Consider the following 20,696-nt stretch of genomic DNA (forward strand, 5'->3'; position numbering starts at 1 on the left):
ATCTAGCCCAACCCAGCCACCAGAAGCAACCACACAGAGGAGGCTGGCAGCCAGGAAGAGCCACAGGCTGTGCCACAGACCACCACTGGCCCTGCAGGTGGACAGGTGGCTTTGGTAGAGAGGATGCCACCCAGAGTTCCCACCCAGGTCCCTGTCCTTGCTATGGACACTGGGTGATGGGCTGGGGGTCCCAACCTCATTAGGGGATACTGGATGATGGTGGCCAGGGGTGCCTCCTTCATCAGGGACCCTGGGTGACAGTGGGCCTCGGGTCCCTCCCTCATCAGGGACCCTGGGTGATGGTGGGTCTGGGGTCCCTCTCTCATTGGGGACACTGGGTGATGGTGGGCCTGGGGTCCCTCTCTCATTGGGGACACTGGGTGATGGTGGGCCTGGGGTCCTTCCCTCATCAGGGACACTGGGAGATAGTGGGGGAGTCTCCTCCCTCATCATGGTTCAGGGACCCTGGGTGACAACAGGCCCCGAGGTAGATCCCCTGTGCCTGCCCACCTCACCTCACACTCATAATGGCCGAGGTCGTCCTTGCTGGCAGCCAGGATCTCCAGCACCAACAGACCACTGCGGGGCTCACTCAGGGTTCGGTACTTGCTGCTAGGCGTCAGCAGGGCTCCATCCTTGTACCACCTGCAACCAACCCCAGGGGATGAGGAGGGCCTCCCCAGCTTCCTCTACTCGAGACCCTCCTCTTGCCCACCCTGCAAGACTGGGCTTTCTTCCAGAGCCCACGCACTCCTGATGCCAGCTGCCCAACCTCCAGCGGGTACTGCCCTCCCTGCAGCGGGAGCCAGGTTCAGAACCTGCCCGCCCCCCATGCAGCGAGCATGCTGCCTACCTCCCCTCCTGTTTCTTGGGCACAAGGTGCCCAGCCCACCTGATCTGAGGGTGCGGGGCGCCTTCAATGGTGCAGGTGACCTGCGCATCCTCTCCCTCCACAAAAGGAACTGCCCGGACCTTTTTCACAAACCGTGGGGGTACTGTGGGGCGACGCAGCAACGTAAGGGAAAGAGATACAGAGAGACACCATGATGGACCAGGACCCTATCCCCACCTGCGGGTGCCCTGGATGTCACCGGCAGCCCCCCCACAGGCCCGAGCCCCCCATGGGGCCACCGAGGTGGAGTGGGGTCCAGACGCCTTCTACTCCAGCCTCCCTTCCAGGGTGGGCTCACCTTGCACCAGGATCTTGCCCAGCGTGCTGGCATTGCCGGCTGCACTGGCTGCAAAGCACATGTACTGGCCCGAGTCCGTGCCAGTCAGGTTGTCCAGGATGAGGGCACATGAGCCATCGGGGTCCTCAATGAGGATGTGGTGTGGATCCACCTCCACTGGCTTCCCATCTGCAAAGGAAGGCCGCGCTCTCACGGGAGGGGACGCTGCCAGGGACAGGAGACTGGCCTACCTGGGGCCGCAGTCACGGGGCAATGATAGGGGGCCACCGCTGGAGCACAGACCCCTGGTGGGGAGCCAAGCTGGCCACTCTGACCCAGAGTTCCGTCCCCTTCCCCAGACCACTGTGCCCACCGTGTGGCCTCAGAAAGTAGGCTCATAGCAGGGTCCCTGCATGGCATGCTGCCTGAGGCCATGCCCAGAGGGAGGCTCTGAGTCCACAGTGGGGCCCCATCGCACGGGGCATGCTCCTCGTCCTGGCAGGTCAGGGCCTCTGGGGGATCCCCGTGGGGTCTCCCACTGTGATGCTGCTGTGGGTCACAGCGGCACACAACTGTGTGAGCTGCCTGCGCTGGGACGGTGTGTGCATCAGTTTGGGCATTCGGGCTGCACTGGAGACCTGGAGGCCACATGCCAGCCCAGCCCAGGCTCCCCTGCCAGCCCGAGTGACCCCCGGTCGGAGTGTCTTGGTTACCTGGGGGCCTTGTACCCCATCAGTTGTGATTTAGGGCTGGGGCTTAGGGCCACATGACATCAGTTTGACGTCTGCAGGGGCTGTGACAGAGGTAAGCTGTGCCTGCGTGAGTGACCCCCCAACAGACGCCCCGGACACAAGGCTCAGATGAGTGTCCCCGGGGGCTAAACTGTGCTGCCGTGCATCCACCTGGGAGACATGCTGTCTGCATGACTCCACCAGAGGGCAGGGGGACACCAGGACCCTGCTTGGACACCCAGCTGGACCCCTCCCCACACACCTCTTCCCGCTCCTGCAATAAGCCAGACCCTGAGTGGACAGTCTGCTGAGTTCTGTGAATCCTTCTAGTGATTCACAGAACCTAAAGCTGGTCATGGGACCCCCAAACCAGGGGTCAGAACTGGGGGTGGCCCTGGGGACCCCCAAACAGCAGCTGGTGTCAGAATTGGGGGTGGCCCTGGGGACCCCTGAATAGCAGCTGGTGTCAGAACTGGGGGTGGCACTGGGGACCCCCGAACGGCAGCTGGTGTGAGAACAGGGACCCCCAAAATTTGTGGCTCCCATCACACCCAGAGCCAAACCTGAGACCCTACCATAGGGCCGGCCTCAGCGTCCACCTTGCCCTCTCCTGGCCACGTGACGGCCCCCCCAGAGCTCTTGCATGTCTGCCAGAGAGGCCTGCCAGCTGCCCCTTTGTCTGCTTCATTTCCATGAACAGCCGCACCACCTCCCCACTTCCTGCCACACATTTGTCCACCAGTTTGCCATCGGTCTCCCCATCTACACGGCCTGCACTCTTGGGCAGGGCCTATTTGCCACTGCATCGCTGGTACCTGGAATGGGGTGCTAGCCCTCGGTACGAACTCATCAAACAAGACAGCTAAGGAGTGAGATCTGAGGTGGGTGGGGCCACTGTGTCTGACTCACAAGGACAAACGCTCTGCTCTGTCCCACCTCGTCTAGCTGTGCTCCCAGCCAGGCGGGCTGAGTCAGCGGTGAGCCACTGGAATAGGACGCCTGTCCCTCACGCCTGGCTCCCCGACCTGGCCCGACTCCCTCTGTGCAGCTCTTGCTGGTGCAGGATCCACATCCCTCAGGCTGCAGGGGCCTACCTTTGTACCAGCTGACGATGGGCTTGGGTGTGCCCGTCACACGGCAGGCCAGCTTCACGGTCTCACCCAGCTCTGCTGTGCAGTCTGCCAGCTCCTCTTCGAAATCTGGGGGGTCTGAGTGCACACACACACACACACACACACACAAGCTCTGACCTCTTGGTGGATGGGACAGCGGTGCCCTCATGTCCCTGGTCCAACCCTGGCACAGTCAGAAGCTCCAGGGTCCAAGGGTGTGATTGTTATGGACACTGCCCCTTGCGACCTTCTGTCCAGGTGGCCCTTCACGTCCCTAACACAGTCTGGGCACCTGTCCCGTGCTGGGGAGCCCCTGTGTGCACCCTGAGGCTCCCCTGCACTGAGGTCGGGGTCAGCCCTACACCCCAGCTCAGGCTCCTGAGATGGACCCAGGAGCGGGGCAGGGGTCTGAGGCTCGGGGGCCAGAGAGGCTCCGGTGCTGAGTGCGGCCTCCCTGCCCACCCCGGCGGGAGGACTCACGCCACACGGGCAGGGCCAGGCGCTGCTGGATGCCGCAGATCTCCTTCACCCACGAGTTCTTGGTGATGACCGTGCGGGCCTGCAGCAGGTACTTGCGCACCGAGTCCTCCCGCTCGTGCCAGACCTCGAAGGCTCGGTCGTCCCCCTCTACCTGGTCGTTCAGGTCGATGCTGCTCAGCTGTGGGGACGGGGAATGCAGACTGACTGTCTGGACGCATACCTCTGCCCGCCCCCGCCCCGGCGCTCCGCCGGCGCCCACGCACCTTCATCATGTTCCGGAAGACATAGCTGAAGGTGTCGGTGCGGGAATCCCTCTTGGGCTTGCAGACCACCAGGTGGTGGCGGAACAGGAAGACATGGCGGTGGTGGCCCTTCCAGGGCATCCGCGCGCCCGGAGCCCCCTCCCACACGATGAAGTGGCCCTGCGGGAGCAGAAGCGCGCAGTCAGCCCGCAGCCCGGAGCCCAGCCCCCCCGCGGGCGGTCCTGGCCAGGCCGTTGGCCGCGCCCCGCCTCCCGCCGGCCGCCTCCCGGACCTGGCGGATGGGCTCGCCCAGGGCCTCCAGGGTGCCGGGGTAGTTCTCCATGAGGGACACGTGCAGCTGGTTCTCGGCGCGCTGCGGCAGGGCTGACACCACCGCGTAGGCCTGCTCCAGCAGTGCGCAGTTCTGCCCGTTCCTCGCCTTGTTGCGGATCAGCTCCTGGGGGACACAGCGTCAGGCCAAGGCCCCAGCGCCGGCGACGAGGCCGGGGAGGGCGCCCAGCGGCGCAACCCCTACCTTGAGCAGGGCCTGGTACTGCTGGACCCGCTCCACTGGCTGCTCCAGGAAGTGCTGCAGGGGCGGTGGGGGCGGCTGTGACGGTTCTGCGGCTGACAGCACCTCCTCTGTATACTTCTGTGGGAGACGCGGGCGGGGTGGGAGACGTGGGCGGGGTGGGGCACACGCCAGTGTCAAAAGAGGCAGAGAGCTGGGGCCTGGGGCACCGGGGTGCGCACACGTGTGGATACACACGCACACCCATGCGCACGCACGGCCCCTCCTCCCAGCCACCCGCACCCCTGCCCCACTGCGCGCAGGCACACACTACCCCCCCTCTTCCCCAGCCAGCCGCACCCCTGCCCCACGGCGTCACCATCTGAAGGTGAGCACGGAGCTCCGGGGGCTCTGCTTTTCTCAGTAATCTGTGGGGCCCGGGCTGGGGGGCACCTTGTAGAACTCCTGCACAGCTGTGCCGACCACCGCTGACTCGGCCTGCACGCGGCCCACCAGGAACTCCAGGTACTTCTCAAAGGCCGCCTGGTTCTTGATGAAGCACATGGCCACATCGTCATCTGTGTCGCAGCTCTGCAGCTCCCTCTGGAAGCTGCAGCATAGGGTACGGTGGTCAGGGGGCGGGTGAACACTCAGGTCTGGGAGGAAACAGGCTACCACCCAGGGCTGGGCCGCGTGGCTACTTGGGACTGAGTGCGCTGGGTTGTGGGTGCTGCGGGTGTGGTGGGGGGGGCCATGCGCGTCTGTGTGCATCTTTCTGCAGCTGTGCCTGCGTGCTGGGTGTGCCGCGTACACACGTGCCCACATGGGCAGGAGTGTGCATGTGAATGCAGGCGTGCATGTGTGCACACCCGAGGGCCCACCCGCTCACCCACCTGCTGTGGAAGCGGCTGATGTCCTGCACGTTGCGGAAGATGACTGCCTTCTGGCTGGCCACAGCGGTGGGCACATGGGGGCAGCGGTCCAGGTGCTGGATGTGGTGGCTCTGCAGGAACTGCAGCTTGCCCACAAAGGCCTGCTCGGAGCTCAGCAGCTCCTGGATGATGGAGCTGGGAGGCGATGAGGTGAGGAAAGACCCAAGGGCTAGTGAAGGCGGTGGGCCATCTCCTCCTCCCCCGTGCAGCCCACCACCCACTGTCAGAACAAGCCTGGCAAAACAGTGGAGGGAGGCACCCCCACATCTAACCCGCCACCGCCACCACAAAGCTGCTTATGCCCCCGCCTGCTGGACCCTCACCTCAGCCTTGTCTTGTATTCATCCTCAGACACGGCCTCCCCCGGGAACTCGGGGGCCTCAGTGGGCCCCCACTCGGGTGATAGCTGGTGAGAAAATGGGGGAGGGTGGCAGGTGGGGCCCTGTGGGAGTCAGGCTCCAGGCCTCGCGGGGCACAACAATCCCATGACCCCAGCCCAGCTGTCTGGTACCTTGAGCCGCTTGTCCAGGTAGGCGGGGGACACCCAGCCTTGCCGCGAGGGGCTGGACTTGGTGGGCTTGGTGCGCACAAGCCAGCGCAGTGGGTGGGCTGAGTCCAGTACCTCCACATACTGGCCCTCCCGCAGCGAGATGGCATCCTGCTCGGCCCCCAGGGGCAGGTAGTCAGCTGTGACCACGTAGATATCGAAGATCTGGGGGCATGGTGCTGAATCAGACCAGAGGGGGGCCAGCCTGACCTACCGAGGCCCCAGCAGCCCCCAAAGACCGCGGAGGGGCGGGGACCTGGGCAGGGGGCCAGCCTGATCTTCCAAAGCCCCAACAGCCCCCAAAGACCCCGGAGGGACGGGGACCTGGGCAGGGGGCCAGCCTGATCTTCCAAAGCCCCAACAGCCCCCAAAGACCCCGGAGGGGCGGGGACCTGGGCAGGGGGCCAGCCTGACCTACCGAGGCCCCAACAGCCCCCACAGACCCCGGAGGGGAGGGGACCTAGGCAGGGGGCCAGCCTGATCTTCCAAAGCCCCAACAGCCCCCAAAGACCCCGGAGGGATGGGGACCTGGGCAGGGGGCCAGCCTGATCTTCCAAAGCCCCAACAGCCCCCAAAGACCCCGGAGGGACGGGGACCTGGGCAGGGGGCCAGCCTGATCTTCCAAAGCCCCAACAGCCCCCAAAGACCCCGGAGGGGCGGGGACCTGGGCAGGGGGCCAGCCTGACCTACCGAGGCCCCAACAGCCCCCAAAGACCCCGGAGGGGCGGGGACCTGGGCAGGGGGCCAGCCTGATCTTCCAAAGCCCCAACAGCCCCCAAAGACCCCGGAGGAGCAGGGGACCCGGACAGGAGCCAGCCAGGCGTCCGGAGGCTCCAGGGTGCCTAGCATTGGTCCAGAACAGGCTCAACCATGTCTGCTGATGGAAATCCCATCGGGGGTGGCAGTGAGGCTGGCCACCGAGAAGAATGGGCCCCCCCACCCCACCCCCACCAGTGCCCTACTCGCCCCTGCCAGTCAGAGCACCTCGCCTCTGGAGTCCCCATCCTCCGACTCTGAGGACGACTCCTGGACACTGGAGGAGGGGCGGGAACGGCCATGCCAGGGGGATGCGGATGGCGTCTTGGATTCCTCATCGCTGTCAACTCCGGGCACCTGCAGCTTGGCTGGGGACACAGGGCACATGATACCCAGGAAGGACCTGCATCCCTGTCCCCTCCCCATGGGTCCCCCATGCATGAACAAGGGAAAGCCCGGTCCTCACGCTGCAGCCAGCAACACCCTCACCCTGTGTGATCTTGGCCGACACGATCTCAGTGATCTGGGATGTGAGCTTCTGCAGGAACTCTTCTGTGCCCACCTCGGCCAGGGACAGGTGGCCACGGGCCTCCACTGCCGTGGGCTCTGCTGGGGGCCAGAACCTAGCTCAGCCGGCCATGTGCCCCACAGATGAGCCCAGGTACACCCTCGGGCCCCGTTCCGGGCTCGGGGGCCAGCAGTGCCAAGGAACACACAGACTTGAGACCATCACTGCAGGAAGCTTTGCAGGGTCAGGTTAAGGGTTCACAAGGGCTGCCTGGGTGAGTGGGGGTCAGCCGAGAAGTGACCCCAAAGGTGGGCAACTGGCATGCAGAGCACATGTCCCTCCCTTCTCAACTTCTGTGCAGACTCACTACTTCCGCTAAAGATGTTACAAATACTCCAAGGTGCAGAGAGGCCCCGTGTACGTGGTGGGAAGCAGACAGAAGGACCCCGCTGGGGACGGGGCAGAATCCAGGACAGATGAGGTCTTGGTGGTGGCATGCCCAGCACCTGCCCCTCCCCCCACTGCCCTCACCCAGCCCTCAGCTGTCACCTGCATCCAGGCTGGGCATCCGCAGCCTGCTTGATGTGAGCTCTGAGCCAAGGACCAGCAGGGCTCAGAATCAGGCCCCGCGGAAGGCGAGCAGGCATTTCTGGGGCCACACAGCCTGGGGCAGCCCCCTCCATGCCTCACCCCTGCACTAGAGGCATGTTGGCCTCCACACTGCGAGGACATGCTCTCAACCAGCCCATACCTTTCCTCTGCCCAGCAAGGTCAGCGAACCCCACAGGCTCCGACATCTGTGCAGAGACGGCTTGGGTCCTAAAAGGGAGCAGTGTCCTGAGACAATGCCTCAGCCGAAGCCCTCATGTTACAATGGGGACACTGAGGCACGGAGAGGGACAGGAGCTGGCCCGAGCCACAGAGCCCTCGTGGGGCAGGGCTAGGCTGCAGTCTGGATGGGGTTCCCTCCCCCGCAGCAGCACTGTCCCCCTCCAGGGCCAGTGCTGCTGCTGGCCTGCTCCCCTGCACTCACCCCTGCAGGAAGGTGGAGATGAGGGCCTCCTTCACCCCAGCATGCTCTTCCGCCACCCCCGCCTCCTTGGGCACTGTCAGGAGAACAGGGTGAGTCACCGGAATGACGGCCCACAGCCTTGAGCCAATTCTAGCTGGGACCTGGTCCAGGATGTCCAGGCCCCCCAGGGGACTTTGACCCTGGTCCACGGGAGCCCCCAGACGGAGTGGGGCCCAGGAAGGAAACACTCAGGGTGGTAGGGGGCCTCTAGCAAGGTCTCAGCCAGATGAGCAGAGCCTACAGGACAGGGGATGGGAGCTGGCCCAAGGGCTCTGTGTTTGGGGTCTCCCCGCCTCCAGGTGGGGGGTGTGGTCAGCCACCCACACTGACTCACAGCCAGAGATGTGCAGGCTGGCAGAGCAGAGGGCCTGGCCAGCAGCGTTGGTGGCGATGCAGGTGTAGGTGCCCTGATGCTGTCTGCCCACATCCAGCAGGACCAGACTGTGCTGCTGTGCAGAGCTGGCCACCGTGTAGCCCGGCGTGTCACGGCCAATCCACAGGACGCCCCGCTCAGCCTCCTCCCGCAGCCAGTGCACGGCTGGGGCCGGGCAGCCTGTGGGACAGTCGAGGGTCCATGGGGAAGGGGGCTCCAGGAGCTGGCGGTTGCCTCTGAGCTCCCTGGGGGGCTTTGAGTGGAGGCAGAGAGGGCCCTGCCTGCTCTGAGCCTCCCTGAGTAGGGGTCCTTGGGGGGGGAGCAGGGAGGTAGGAGAGCCTTACCTTCCACCTTCACTGAGAAGGTGATGCTGGAGCCTTTTTTCACCTTCTTGGAGGTGAATCTTTCCAAGAATCGGGGGGGCACCAGCTGTTCATATGCATCTGGAGAAAGAGCAGACACTGGTGATGAACGAATGTCGAGCCCCTGCTCCCTGTTGGGGCACCAAGGCCTCCAGGGGCACCTGCTGCAGCCGCAGCCTCCAGGGGCACCTGCTGCAGCCGCAGCCTCCAGGGGCACCTGCTGCAGCCGCAGCCTCCAGGGGCACCTGCTGCAGCCGCAGCCTCCAGGTCCTGGCCTCAGTGGGCCTGGAGGCTGGGTGTCCACAGCCTGCACCCAACCGTCCTCTGCCTGCAACGTGGTGTCCCTCACGCACTTGGCTGAGTCACCCACCCACCCTCTGCCCATCCGAGCTGGCTCACCTGATGCCGACTTCTCTTCAGGATCTTTGGGGCCTGAAAGAGGCAAGAAATGGAAATCAGGCCTGTAGCGCCAAGGGGCCTGTCTCCCCAGGACCGTGCACTTGCTAGGGCTCAGGGTCTGTGAGGGGGCCCCACCCACTCGTAGCCCCACCTTCCCGGAGACTCAGACCATACAGGGAGCTCGCGCTGAGGCTGAATGGACCCAGTGTGATGCACCCCCACCCCACTGCCCCAGGAGTGTGGGGGTCGCTCTGCAGCCTATGCAAGGTCACACTGAAGGTCAGAGGGAAGGCTGGACAGCGCTGGGTCCTTCAGCCACCGCCAGCTCAGATGTGACATGGAAGCGCCTTGAGGTGCCCAGAACTTTGCAAACAATGAAGTTCAGACCTCTCCTCCCACAGTAACCACTGGCCTCTTCCTCTGCACAGTCTGCCGGTGCTCACATGCCTGCCTGGGTCTGTTTCACGGACCCCGTGCCCCCACCCCCCAGGGCACGTGTGCGGAGGCATGGCGTGTGGCGGACGGCAGCCCAGGTGCGGAAGCTCGGTCCGAGCACACACCCCTGACCAGCAGCCGAGCAGTCGAGTAGGCGGCACCCACGGCGTTGCTGACATAGGCCGAGTACTGGCCGGCGTCCTCACTGGTGACCGACACAACCTCCAGGGTGTGAAGCGTCTTCCTGTCAGCCATGCGGATGTGCTCAGAAGCTGTCAGGGGCTGCCCATCTTTGAACCAGTACAGCCGGGGTGTCGGGTAGCCTGGGGCCACAGGGCAGTGATCAGCACGGAGCCTCCACCCTGTGGGCACCAGGGACGGCCCCACCTCCACCCAGCCGCTGTCTCTCTTCCTCACCTTTCACCTTGAGCTGGAACTTGGCCAGGCGTGTGCCGGGGGCCACCTGGAGGTCTTTGAGTTCCTCCACCACCTGGGGCAGCTGCCCCTCTTCCGAGGTCGATTCTGTGCCCTCTTGCTCCCGGCTGGTGGAGAGAACAGAGAAGGGGCAGTGAGTGGACCAGCGAGGGGTCCAGCCCCTGGGGGGGGGTTGGTCAAGAGCAGTGAGGTGGACCGGTGAGGGCCCCTGTGTGCTGGATAGACACTGCGGGCCTGGTGGAGAGCCCAGAGACAGATTCTGTCAGTCCCAGCCAGCACTGCCGCCCGCCTGTGCACGGCCCTCTACCTGGACAGGTAGCCCTGGGCGCTGAAGTAGGAGGAGGTCTCCGTGGCATCGGCCGCAGTTTCATAGTCCGTGCTGGTCACTGGGAAAGGAAGAGTGGCTGCCGTGAGGCTTGCGCCCCACCTTCCTGGTATGGCCCCACCTCAGGGGCCAGCCACCCGGCTCTCACTGCAAGGCCATCCCTGGGAGCTACGCACATGCCTGGGGCAGAAGCCACAGGGGACCTGGCTGTCCGCTGGCCCTCCACGCCCCAGGCTGTCACCTAGCCCATGCTTCCAGGCCTGGAGGTAAGTGTGACCTCAACCAATGGTCAACCATGGTGATTCTGGGCCTCACGATGGGGCTGCGTTGCCCAGTTTTACCCGCTAGGGGACATGGGGGTGACGCACGCCTCAGAACCAGCAGCTGGGGGCTTCCACGTCCAGGCACGAAGGACAAACAGGGACTGGATTTACCCTCTGCCGTGGGCAGGATGTTCGTGTCCCACCCAAATTCATCTGTGGAAATCCCAACCCCAACGTGCAGGTGTCAGGAGCGGGGCCTTTGGGAGGTAATCAGGGTTAGAGGAGTTCCTGGTAGGGGAGCCCCCACGATGGGAGCAGTGTCCTGACACGGAGCGACCCCACGCAAGGACACCGCAGCTTGGAGGGGGGCCTCCCTGGAACCCAACCAGCGGGCGCCCTGAGCTCAGCCGCAAGCCTCCAGTGCAGCCTCCAGAACCCGGAGCGGCAGCCGCGCAGGAACTACAATGGTTGTGATAGTGTGATTTAGAAGAAGAAATGTGCTCCTGGCACAGAGCTCCAAAGCCCTTGGAGTTTCCTGTGCGGAGAGCCATAAGGTGTCTTTTGTTATATAATGAGGTGACTTTGGAAAGCCCCTCAGGATGGGGGCTGGTGGCCAGGGGGCCCAACCGTGGTACCAGAGGGTTGGAAGTTTCAGTCCCACCCCCTGGCCCCGGGGGAGGGGAGAGGGAATCAATTACCAATCACCAATCGTCAATGAGTGAATCAATCATGCCCACATAATGAAGCCCCCTTAAAAACCCACAAGGACGGGCTGGGAGAGCTTCTGGGCTGGTGGCCACGTAGACGTGGGGAGAGGGACGTGCGTCCATGCCCCTCCCCCAGGGCCTTGCCCTGTGCGTCTCTTCCCATTTGGCTACTTCTGAGTTCCATCTTTTTATAATAAACTGGTCATGTAGTAAGGAGAATGCTTCTCTGAGCTCTGTGAGCCGCTCCAGCAAGTTAATGGAACCCGAAGAGGGCCGTGGGAGTCTCGGATCTGTAACTGGTGGGTCAGAGCACGGGGGAGCCCTGGGCTTGCGACTGGCATCTGCAGGGAGGTGGTCTGTGGGCCTGAGCCCTGAACCTGATGCTGACTCCGTGGACAGGGTCAGAGCTGAGTTAATTGTAGAACCCCTGGCTGGTGTCAGAGAATTTCTTATTGCTCCCTTACAGATAGGAAACAATGATGAGCCCTGTGATTGCCCCAGGTTCCTGCCTGGAGTTTCCAGGTCCAGGAGGGGAAACTGAGGCAGAGCCAGGTAGACCCTTAGTCGAGGTGCTGGCGTCCTGGGAGACGAGGGCTGCTGGAGTCCACAGGACAGAAGCCAGCGAAGAGAGAGGGCAGAGCACTGACTAGCATGTGCACGTAGGGGTCGAGCCATCCGAGGGGGCCATCGAAACAGTGCAGAGGGTGCTGTGTTTGCAGCCAGACTGGGAACTTCCCCAATCCATGGCATCAGGTCCTCAGGAAGGCCTTCCCCTCAGCAGTGGGAGAGGATCAGCCCTGGACTGAGCTCTGCCTGCTCCCCACCTAAGAGGAAGATCTCAAGAAGTGTTCAGCCCCCATGGGGGCAGGCATCCAGTCAAGGACCGCCAGACATGCACGGAGGCAGAAAAACACCACCCAGTGGGTCAAAACCAAGCTAGGACGGACGCACATGTAACTGGCAGAGAGGGACATCAAGGTAGGTATTAGAACTGTATCAACAGAGACACAGAGCACGTGAGAAGAGACGCCAGTAGCACTTGTAGAGACAACACACTGGTGGGACTGACAGCAGGTTAGCGATTCCAGAAGGACAGCGAAGTAAGAGGGCAGCGCTGCAAACAATGCAAAATGGAATGCAGACGCAAGAACTGCAAGTGGCGAGTGTGAGCGCGGGGTTGTGCCCTGGACGTGGCTTCACGGGCCTGGGACTACTGTCCCCAGATGAGGCGGAGAAGGAAAGACACGTGAGGGAATAACAGCCGAAAACACTTCCTAACTTGATAAAAACTAGACGCCCCAAATCCTGAGAAGCTCGGGGAACGGCAAGCACGCAGGAACATAAAGAACAGTGCACCCAGAACAGCACCCAGCAAGAAGAAGGAAATCCTAAAAAATACCCAGAGACCGTTTTTGAGGAAATTGACACTGAGCCTCAAAGTCACATAAAAACACACGGGACCCAGAAGCTCAGAACAACCTAACAAGAGTGAAGTTGGAGGGGCGCCTGGGTGGCACAGTGGTTAAGCCTCTGCCTTCGGCTCAGGGCGTGATCCTAGCGTTCTGGGATCGAGCCCCACATCAGGTTCCTCTGCTGTGAGCCTGCTTCTTCCTCTCTCACTCCCCCTGCTTGTGTTCCCTCTTTCGCTGCCTGTCTCTATCTCTGTCAAATAAATAAATAAAATCTTTATTAAAAAAAAAAAAGAGTGAAGTTGGAGGACTGCCGTGTCTAGATTCCAAAAGGGGGTACAAAGCTATACTCATCGAGACAGCTTGGTGTCGGCAGCGCGACAGACGTACGGAGAGACGGGACAGAGTCAGGGGCCCAGAAACAGATCCACACGTGTCACGGAAATCCGTTTATGACAAGCGTTCTACGACAATTTTATGGAGGCACATAGTTCTTTCTGTGAACGGTGCAGGAACAACTGCATTGCCACAACACAAGAACGAATGCGGGCCCTTACGTCACACCGTACACCAAAACTAAACCTACACGTAAAGCTGGAACTCTAAGACTCGTGGAAGAAAACAGGGTTGTAAGTCTTCGTAAGGTCAGATTAGGCCATGGTCTTGTAGACAAGCAACCAAAGGAGAAATACTGGACTTCATCATCATTAAAAATTCTTGTGCATCCAAGAACACCATCAAGAAGGCAAAAGGAAAATCCTCAGAATGGAAAAATATTCAAAAATCATTTATCTGATAAGGGTATATATAAAGAACTCTGACAAACTCAAAATCAAAACCCAACTTGAAAATGGCATGACATCTGAGTAGAGATTTCTCCAAAGACCATACACAAACACCCAACGAGCACATGAAAGACACCAGCACTGTCAGCGAGCAGGGAATGCGGGTCGAAACCACAGTGCTCAGGGCAGCCGCTGCGGAACAGACGAACGCTGACAGGTGCTGCGGGGGTGGGGGCCTGGGACCCCCACTGCGGGGGCCATGTACAATGGAGCTTGCCAGTTCCTGCACAAGGTAGCCACAGAATTACTGTATGACCAAGCAAGTCCACTCCTGCCTGTGTTCCCAACAGAGCTCAACACACAGGCCCCCAAACGCTGAAACTTGTACACAGATGGGCACAGCAGCGTTACCGATAAGAGCCAAGACCACCAACGTGTTTCATTGGAAACACCAGCCGATGAGTGGTAAATAGTCCGTATACACGGACTGACTTTCAACTTGAAAAACGGACGAAGTTTATAATGTGGATGGACCTCCGGAACACGCTCAGTGGCAGGAACCGGACACAAGACACCACGTAGCGTAGGCTCCCACTCACATGAAGTGCCAAGAACAGGCAAGCCTACAGACACAGAAAGTAGCTCAGTGGTCTCCAGAGCTAGGGAAGGCGGGAGGGGGGGGGCGACGGCTAACCCACACGGGGTTTCTTTCTGGGATCCCAGAAATGTCCTGGCACCCGATGGCAGTGAAGCTGGCATGACATGCGAACATACTAACGTCCACTGAGCTGCACGTTCTTAAACATACATTTTATGGCATGCAAATATCTGAACACCGTAATACCAAGAGAAAAGGCAACTTTTGCACAGAGAAACAAAGATACGGATGACATTCTATTTCTCAGTGGAACCCATCCAAGCTACTAGAGAGCCGAGCAGCACCTTTTAAGGTATGAAAAGAAAAAAAAAATTGTCCTAGTAAAAATACCTTTCAGAACCACAAGAGAAATACAACTCTTTTCTCAGACATACAAAACCTGAAAGAATTCTAGCATTCCCGGACTACAGAAAAAGTGTTGAAAGATGTCCTTCAGGCAGAAAGACAGAGCTAACGGGAAGTCTAGACCTGCAGCGCTGGATGAAGTGGCTCCTCCTTTGGTAAATGTATACAATTTCGTGTCGTTCACGGTAACTGACTTGCGAACGGCTCTGCAGATGCCACTGGCCGCGACTGTTGCCCCTGCATCTTGCGCATGTTGGCTCAGCGACCTCTCTCGCGGCTGGCCTCCTGCAAATCCGTTAGAGAGAACAGTCCTTCCCAGGCCCACCTACGCTTCAGTCTCCAGCTATGACACAGCTACCCACTTTTCCGGAGACCATGTCCCACGTTACGTTCCTGCCAGCGACGCGTGAGTGACTGCGTGTCTGCACCCTCGCCGGCACTGCGTGCAATCTTTAGTCACTGGGCTACCCCTGCCGAATGCACAGTGACACCTCGCTGGGGTTTCAGTAGCACTTGACGTCCTCCATGCGCGTCTCTGCCTTTGGCGAGTCCTCTCCTGTGAAGTTCTTTACTACATATGTGGTTTGCACATGCCTTCTCCCGCCCCGTAGTCCCTCCACACGGGGTCTTTCTCAGAGCAGAAGTTCGTGACTTTTACCAATTTTCCCTTTTATGGGTGTTGCTTTCGTTGTCAAATCTGAGAAGTCTTTTCCCCACCATAGCTCCTAAAGATTTCTTCCTTTCTTTTTTCTGAAAGTTTCATACTTTTGTATTTTCCATTTACGTATGTAATCCGTGTTGAGCTCATGTTTTGGTATGAGGCCAAGGGCTAACTTTTGCCTACAAAATTCCAATTACTCCAGCACTACCTGAGACTCTACCCTTGAGTCTGAAATTCTACCCTTTCTCCACTTAAATGCTCTCGCATTTTCTCAAAAATCATGGATGTACTCATGCTGAGGCCCACCAGGAGTCACTGCATTAGAATAAAACACACCTCCGATCCTCTTATCACTCAGGGCAACTTCCAGGGACTTAGGAACTGTGTGCTTGGAACCAGGGACGACCAAATCCTTATTTCTTATTGTATCACAGCTAACCACCACCCATGCCCAGGGCACCTGTGAACTTTCCGGGGCCCTCCCCGGCCTAGACACTTCCGAAGGAGATAAGACCCCCACCCCCAGCCCGGCCCCAAGACACTGAGGTTCCTAGTCCTCCCTGACCTGAAACCAGCATTCTCAGGGCCCTCCTGCAACCCAGCACCGCCCCCTCCCAGCTCTGGCTCTGGGGCCATCAAACCCGCAGCACCACACTCACGGTCCACACGGAGCTCGGCCTTGGTGGACGACACACCCACGCTGTTCTCAGCCATGCAGCGGTAGACGCCCATGTCTGCGGGCACCACGGCCGTGATGATGAGCTGGTGGCCACCCTGCTGGTCCTCACTGATCATGTAGTGGTCGTCCTCCTCCAGCAGCCTGCCGTCCTTGAACCAGCACACGGTGGGCACGGGCTGGCCTGTCACCACACAGTCGAAGCTTACGGGATACCCGTCCTGAACCTCCTGATTCTGCAGCTCAGTCAGGAACACCGGGGCTGGCAGGGACAGGCAGGGTATGCGGTGAGTGGGCCCCAGGCTTCTCCCCCAGCCACTCCAGCTGCCAGCGGCTCAACGCGCATCATCTGCACCCATTCAGGTGGGGGCGCTCGCAGGCTCCTGGGCTAAACACAGTTCTGTCTCTGCCAGCTTCGCCCCACTTTCTAGGAGAATCCTTTCCCTGCCAGCCTAGGTCTCAAGCCACTGAGAGGCCAGAGGTTTAGTGGACAAGAAACAGGGAGGAGGGGGAGGTAAGGGGAGACAAATGCTATGTGGGCTGAGGGTCAAGGGGTTGCAAGCAGGAGAACGGCCCAAAATTGCACAGGGAAGGTTTGGAGATGTGATGCCGTGGCTTATTAGTTATACCCCCTTATTGTTCCTAGGGAGACGCAGTGGCTTTAAAATTAATTTTAGTTGCTGGAGCAAGACGATGGGGGCCGTGGAACCCCAGCTTCTATAGCGACTGTATCCCAGACCCGCACGGAACAAACAACACAAACTCTGCAAAGTCAGTATTGCCAGGGCCACTTCACAGAGGGGACACTGACACCCAGAGGCTAGCTCACGACCGGCAGAGCTGGGACTGACGCTGAGCTCTGTCGACCCCAAATCCGGGGCTCTTCCAGCTCTGTGGCCGCACGTGCAGTGGCCAGAGGCTGGAACCCGGCCAGCTCCAAGTCTCAGCGGACGCAGGTCCCCTGGGCTGGCCCGGCTCGACTCCTCCTCCTTCCCCGCCCCACCCCGGGCAGCGGGCGGCACCAGACTCACCGGCCGCCTCGGCAGTCAGTGGGCGGGGCACCATCTGCGGAGGTGCGGCAGGGGTGGCGGCTGCCTTGCTGATGCGCATCTCCACCCCCCGGGGCCCCTGCTCCGACAGGCTGATGTCCACCCCGATGCCCATGGTGCCAAACATCTCCCGGAAGCAGGCGGCTGCACGGTGGGACTCGGCAAGCGACTCGAAGCGGATGTAGACGAACTGCTCGTCTTTGTGGTACGTCTGCCAGTCCCCGGGCTCCTCGGACGCCCCCGTGCCCTCGTCTGCACTGAGGAAGATCTCTTCGTCAGAAACCTCCGCCGGGCTCTTGGTGCGGAAGAGGCGGTGCAGCCTCCGGGCCGCCCGGCGGAAGGCGTCATCCAGCTCGCCCCCCGAGGAGCTCTCCGCCTCGCTCTCAGTCCCGCTGACCACCACGCAAGCGCTGTGGGCCACGTGGCCGAACTTGCTGCTCGCCTGACAGGTGTAGAGGCCGGCGTCGGCCCGGCCCAGGCCCGTGACCAGCAGGGAGCAGGTGCCGTCCCCAAGCTGGTCGATGTGGTGGTGACGACCGTCCGTCAGCTCCACGCCATCCTTCAGCCAGCGAGCACGCACATCCGCCTTGCTGGACACCACACACTCCAGACGCAGGACATCCCCCACCTGCGCCTCGGTGTCCCCGAACGTGCGGGAGAACACAGGCCCCTCCTGCTGCTTCATCTCCTTGCGGACTTTGTAGCCCTTGAAGGCGGCCTGGATCTTCACGGCTGCCTTGTCCATGGACGGGTCACTCGGGTCTCCTGGTGTGGGCTGAACGGCAGCTGGCTGCTCCTGATGCTTTTGTGGCTTCCCAGGTGGGACCGTGGGGACCCCAACCTGTGCACACAGGGAAGGTAGGGACACTGAGGCCCGCGACGGCGAAAGGACGGTGCAGGGACAGCTGGGGCAGGGCTGGAAGCAAAGCCCAGGTCTCCCGCCCCAGCTCCATGTGTCAGTACATCACACCACTCTGCTGCCTGCCTGCATGCAACGGCTTAACGTTCGCGTGCTGATTGCTGCTACTGCCGCCAAGAGGCCGGCCCGCCCTCCCTGAAATCACCTGAAGCGGTCACCCAGACAGAGACAGACAGACCCAGTTCTTAACAGCCAGGTGGATGGTGCATGGGTGCATGGGTGGTGGGTGGGTGAGTGGTGGATATTGGGTGGTGAATGAGTGAATGAGTGAGTGAATGATGCACGGATGGACGACAGATGACACAAGGATGGGTGGGTGGTGGTGGATGATGTGTGGACGGAGAATGAACGGCAGATGGACAGCGAGTGGATGGGCGGCTGTATCAATGGGTAGCAAATGGACAGATGATGGGGCGATGAGTGGGTGGACAGTGGACAGGTGGTGAAGAGCTGAGACATCCAGGCCGCTCCTTGCAGGCCACACTGGACACTCACCTTGCTGACCAGTGGTGAGGTGCTGGGCCTCCCAGCTTTCTTGAGGTAGGTCACCAGGGAAGGAGTGCCTGCCCGGGACTCGTCGTCGGAGCTGGTGTGCGAGAGGTCAGCCTCGCCGGTGCGTGCCAGCTCATCCGCTGTGGAGTAGTCCTCAGAGAGATCGGGGGCTGCTTCCTCTGCCTCCTGCCGCAGGCGCTGCAAGCGGCCATCCTCCTCGGGCAGCTCACTGATGGAGTCCAGTGTGGGCTCTCGGCTCATGCGGCGCTTCCGGGCCAGGGCCTCCCACAGCAGGTGCAGGTCACCCTCCTGGGCTGCCTCAGGGGGGAGGCTGGGCTGCGCAGGGGCCTCATCTCCAGATTCTGGGGTCAGCACCACTGAGAAGGACAGGAGACTGGTCAGCAGGGGTGGGGGGTGACGACAAGCCCTAGGCCCCAGGCTGGCCTAGGCTGTGACTGTGGTTCCCCTCAGTAGACCAGAGAGCTCTGAAGGCCCAATCTTTATGAGGTTTTACAGGTTCTGACCTGCCCTGTCGGCCTCAGCTTCCCCTGATGAGGCCAGACCTCAACCTACATTGGGCACGAGCAGAGGAGGAGTGAGTCCAAGGATATGTCCAGAGTCAGTGCAGGGGCAGGGGGGCTCACAGTGTGAGGGCGTTCAGAGCACGGGGGGGAGGGTTCAGAGCACAGAGAGGAGGAGGTCAGAGCACAGAAGAGAGGCAGTCAGGGTGGGCAACTCAGAGCACAGGGAGGAGGGTGTCAGAGTGGGGGGGCTTGGAGTGCAGGGAGGAGGGGATCAGAGTGGGGAGCCTAATAGTGGGAAGGGTTCATAATGTGGGGGGCTCGAGCACAGAGGGGAGAGGGTCAGAACAGGGATCCTCATAGTGGGGGGCTCAGAGCACAGGCGGTGGGGGACCTTACAGTGTGAGGACATGAGTTCGGGGGGCGGTGATTCAGAGTGGCGGCTCATACGGTGGCAGTGCTCAGAGCACAGAGGGTGGGGTCAGAACACAGAGTGGGGGACTCAGAATGCAGGGGGGAGGGAGGCTCACAGTGAAGGTGGAGGGGGCTCAAAGCATGGGGGTGGGGTGTAGCGCATGGGGAGGAGGCTCAGAGGGCAGGGGCCAGAGGGCTCAAGGGACCAGCAGTGGGTACCAAGGGATGTGTTCGCCAGCGCCCTGCTCGGGTGGCAGTGTGACCCGAGCTGCCAGCCTTAGGAAGCGGAGCCACAGGGCTCTCTGCATCTCCAGGCCTCAGTCTTCTTTGGTGTGAGGCGGGCTCCCCAAGAGGACCCCCTACCTGTCTCTGCAGATGCTGATAAAGAGGAGGGGCTGGCTCACTCCCACACCCCAGGCCTCCCCCCTTAGCTGGGTCCCGAGGACGCACCCTGGAAGGAGGCAGCTGCAGGGGTGCTGGGGTCCCCGGTGTGGCGACAGCGGTACTCGCCCTGGTCCTCCGCGGAGAAACCCTGGATGACCAGCGTCTGCCGCTGACCCCGGCAGAGAACCTGGACACGTCCGCTGGGTTGGATGAGCTCCGACCCCTTCAGCCAGACAACCTCGCCCGCCTCTGCCACCTCGCACTCCAGACACACGTCCTCGCCGGCAGCCACCTGCCGGCTCTCGAGAGCGGGGCGTGTGGGAGCAGGGGGCCCGGGAGCAGGCGGCGCAGGCTCGGGCTCCTGGGGCTCTGTGGGGAGCAAGGCCACTTCAGTAAAGGCGTGCCCGGGGCCCTCCAGCCTGGAGAGACCTCGAGCACTCCGGGAGGACCTCACCCTCACCAACCGTGGGAAGCGCAGCGACTCACCGAGCCTCACTGTCTGCGGCAGGTGCACGGGCTCCCCAGCCCCCGCCGGGCCCACAGCGGACACGCGGAAGCGGTACGTCTCCCCGGGGGCCAGGCCATCCACTACGCACTCGGGCCCGGGCACCAGTTCGTGGCACAGCCGCCACTCGCCCGTGGCGGCCGCCTTCATCTCCACCCGATAGCCGCAGAGACCGCCGCCACCGTCGCTTGCAGGCGCCACCCACGACAGCGTCACGGAGCGGCCGCTTCGCGCCACCACCTCGGCGTCCTCTGGAGGGTCCGGGAGGCCTGCAGGGAGGGGGCCTGGTCAGTGGAAGCTCCCTGTCGGCGCGCGGGTGCCCAGCCTGCCTGCTTGGGATCTGATCCTGCAGTGAGGAGTGGGCGTCGGGCAGTCCGTCCCCAAGGCGGGTGAGCCACTGTGCTCCGCCGCCCAGACCGTCTGAGCGAGCAAAGGACGCGGGGCTTGAGAACCAGGCAGACTGTGTGCCCTGAGCCCCCCAGGAAGGGGGCCACGGAGAAGCCCTGGCAGCCCCTGCGG

The 20,696-nt window shown here is 61.6% G+C and overlaps 1 protein-coding gene across 21 annotated transcripts in view; it reads right to left on the minus strand.

The window, feature by feature from the left end:
* The window catches only part of OBSCN (obscurin, cytoskeletal calmodulin and titin-interacting RhoGEF), a 142,732-nt gene that overhangs the window by 22,799 nt on the left and 99,237 nt on the right, over positions 1-20,696 (minus strand). For 20 of the 21 annotated variants that reach the window (XM_087862428.1, XM_087862446.1, XM_087862441.1 and 17 more), the window contains 27 exons: positions 20,159-20,446; positions 19,739-20,041; positions 18,357-18,730; positions 16,925-17,783; positions 15,877-16,155; positions 10,372-10,450; positions 10,047-10,171; positions 9,755-9,952; positions 9,195-9,227; positions 8,778-8,876; positions 8,395-8,613; positions 8,022-8,094; positions 7,740-7,807; positions 6,970-7,089; positions 6,709-6,848; positions 5,689-5,889; positions 5,501-5,583; positions 5,139-5,312; positions 4,699-4,855; positions 4,270-4,386; positions 4,027-4,191; positions 3,756-3,914; positions 3,493-3,670; positions 2,995-3,108; positions 1,191-1,358; positions 893-995; positions 516-645 (listed from right to left, as the gene is read on the minus strand). In XM_087862428.1, the coding sequence (XP_087718554.1) occupies positions 516-645; positions 893-995; positions 1,191-1,358; positions 2,995-3,108; positions 3,493-3,670; positions 3,756-3,914; positions 4,027-4,191; positions 4,270-4,386; positions 4,699-4,855; positions 5,139-5,312; positions 5,501-5,583; positions 5,689-5,889; positions 6,709-6,848; positions 6,970-7,089; positions 7,740-7,807; positions 8,022-8,094; positions 8,395-8,613; positions 8,778-8,876; positions 9,195-9,227; positions 9,755-9,952; positions 10,047-10,171; positions 10,372-10,450; positions 15,877-16,155; positions 16,925-17,783; positions 18,357-18,730; positions 19,739-20,041; positions 20,159-20,446 (5,006 nt within the window). The remainder of the gene's footprint in view (positions 1-515; positions 646-892; positions 996-1,190; positions 1,359-2,994; positions 3,109-3,492; positions 3,671-3,755; positions 3,915-4,026; positions 4,192-4,269; positions 4,387-4,698; positions 4,856-5,138; positions 5,313-5,500; positions 5,584-5,688; positions 5,890-6,708; positions 6,849-6,969; positions 7,090-7,739; positions 7,808-8,021; positions 8,095-8,394; positions 8,614-8,777; positions 8,877-9,194; positions 9,228-9,754; positions 9,953-10,046; positions 10,172-10,371; positions 10,451-15,876; positions 16,156-16,924; positions 17,784-18,356; positions 18,731-19,738; positions 20,042-20,158; positions 20,447-20,696) is intronic. The other variant, XM_087862429.1, reaches the window with a different exon arrangement.

The sequence above is a fragment of the Ursus americanus genome, chromosome 5, assembly GCF_024610735.1.
Source record: "Ursus americanus isolate L20-20 chromosome 5, mUrsAme1.1.p, whole genome shotgun sequence".
NCBI classification, from domain to species: domain Eukaryota; kingdom Metazoa; phylum Chordata; class Mammalia; order Carnivora; family Ursidae; genus Ursus; species Ursus americanus.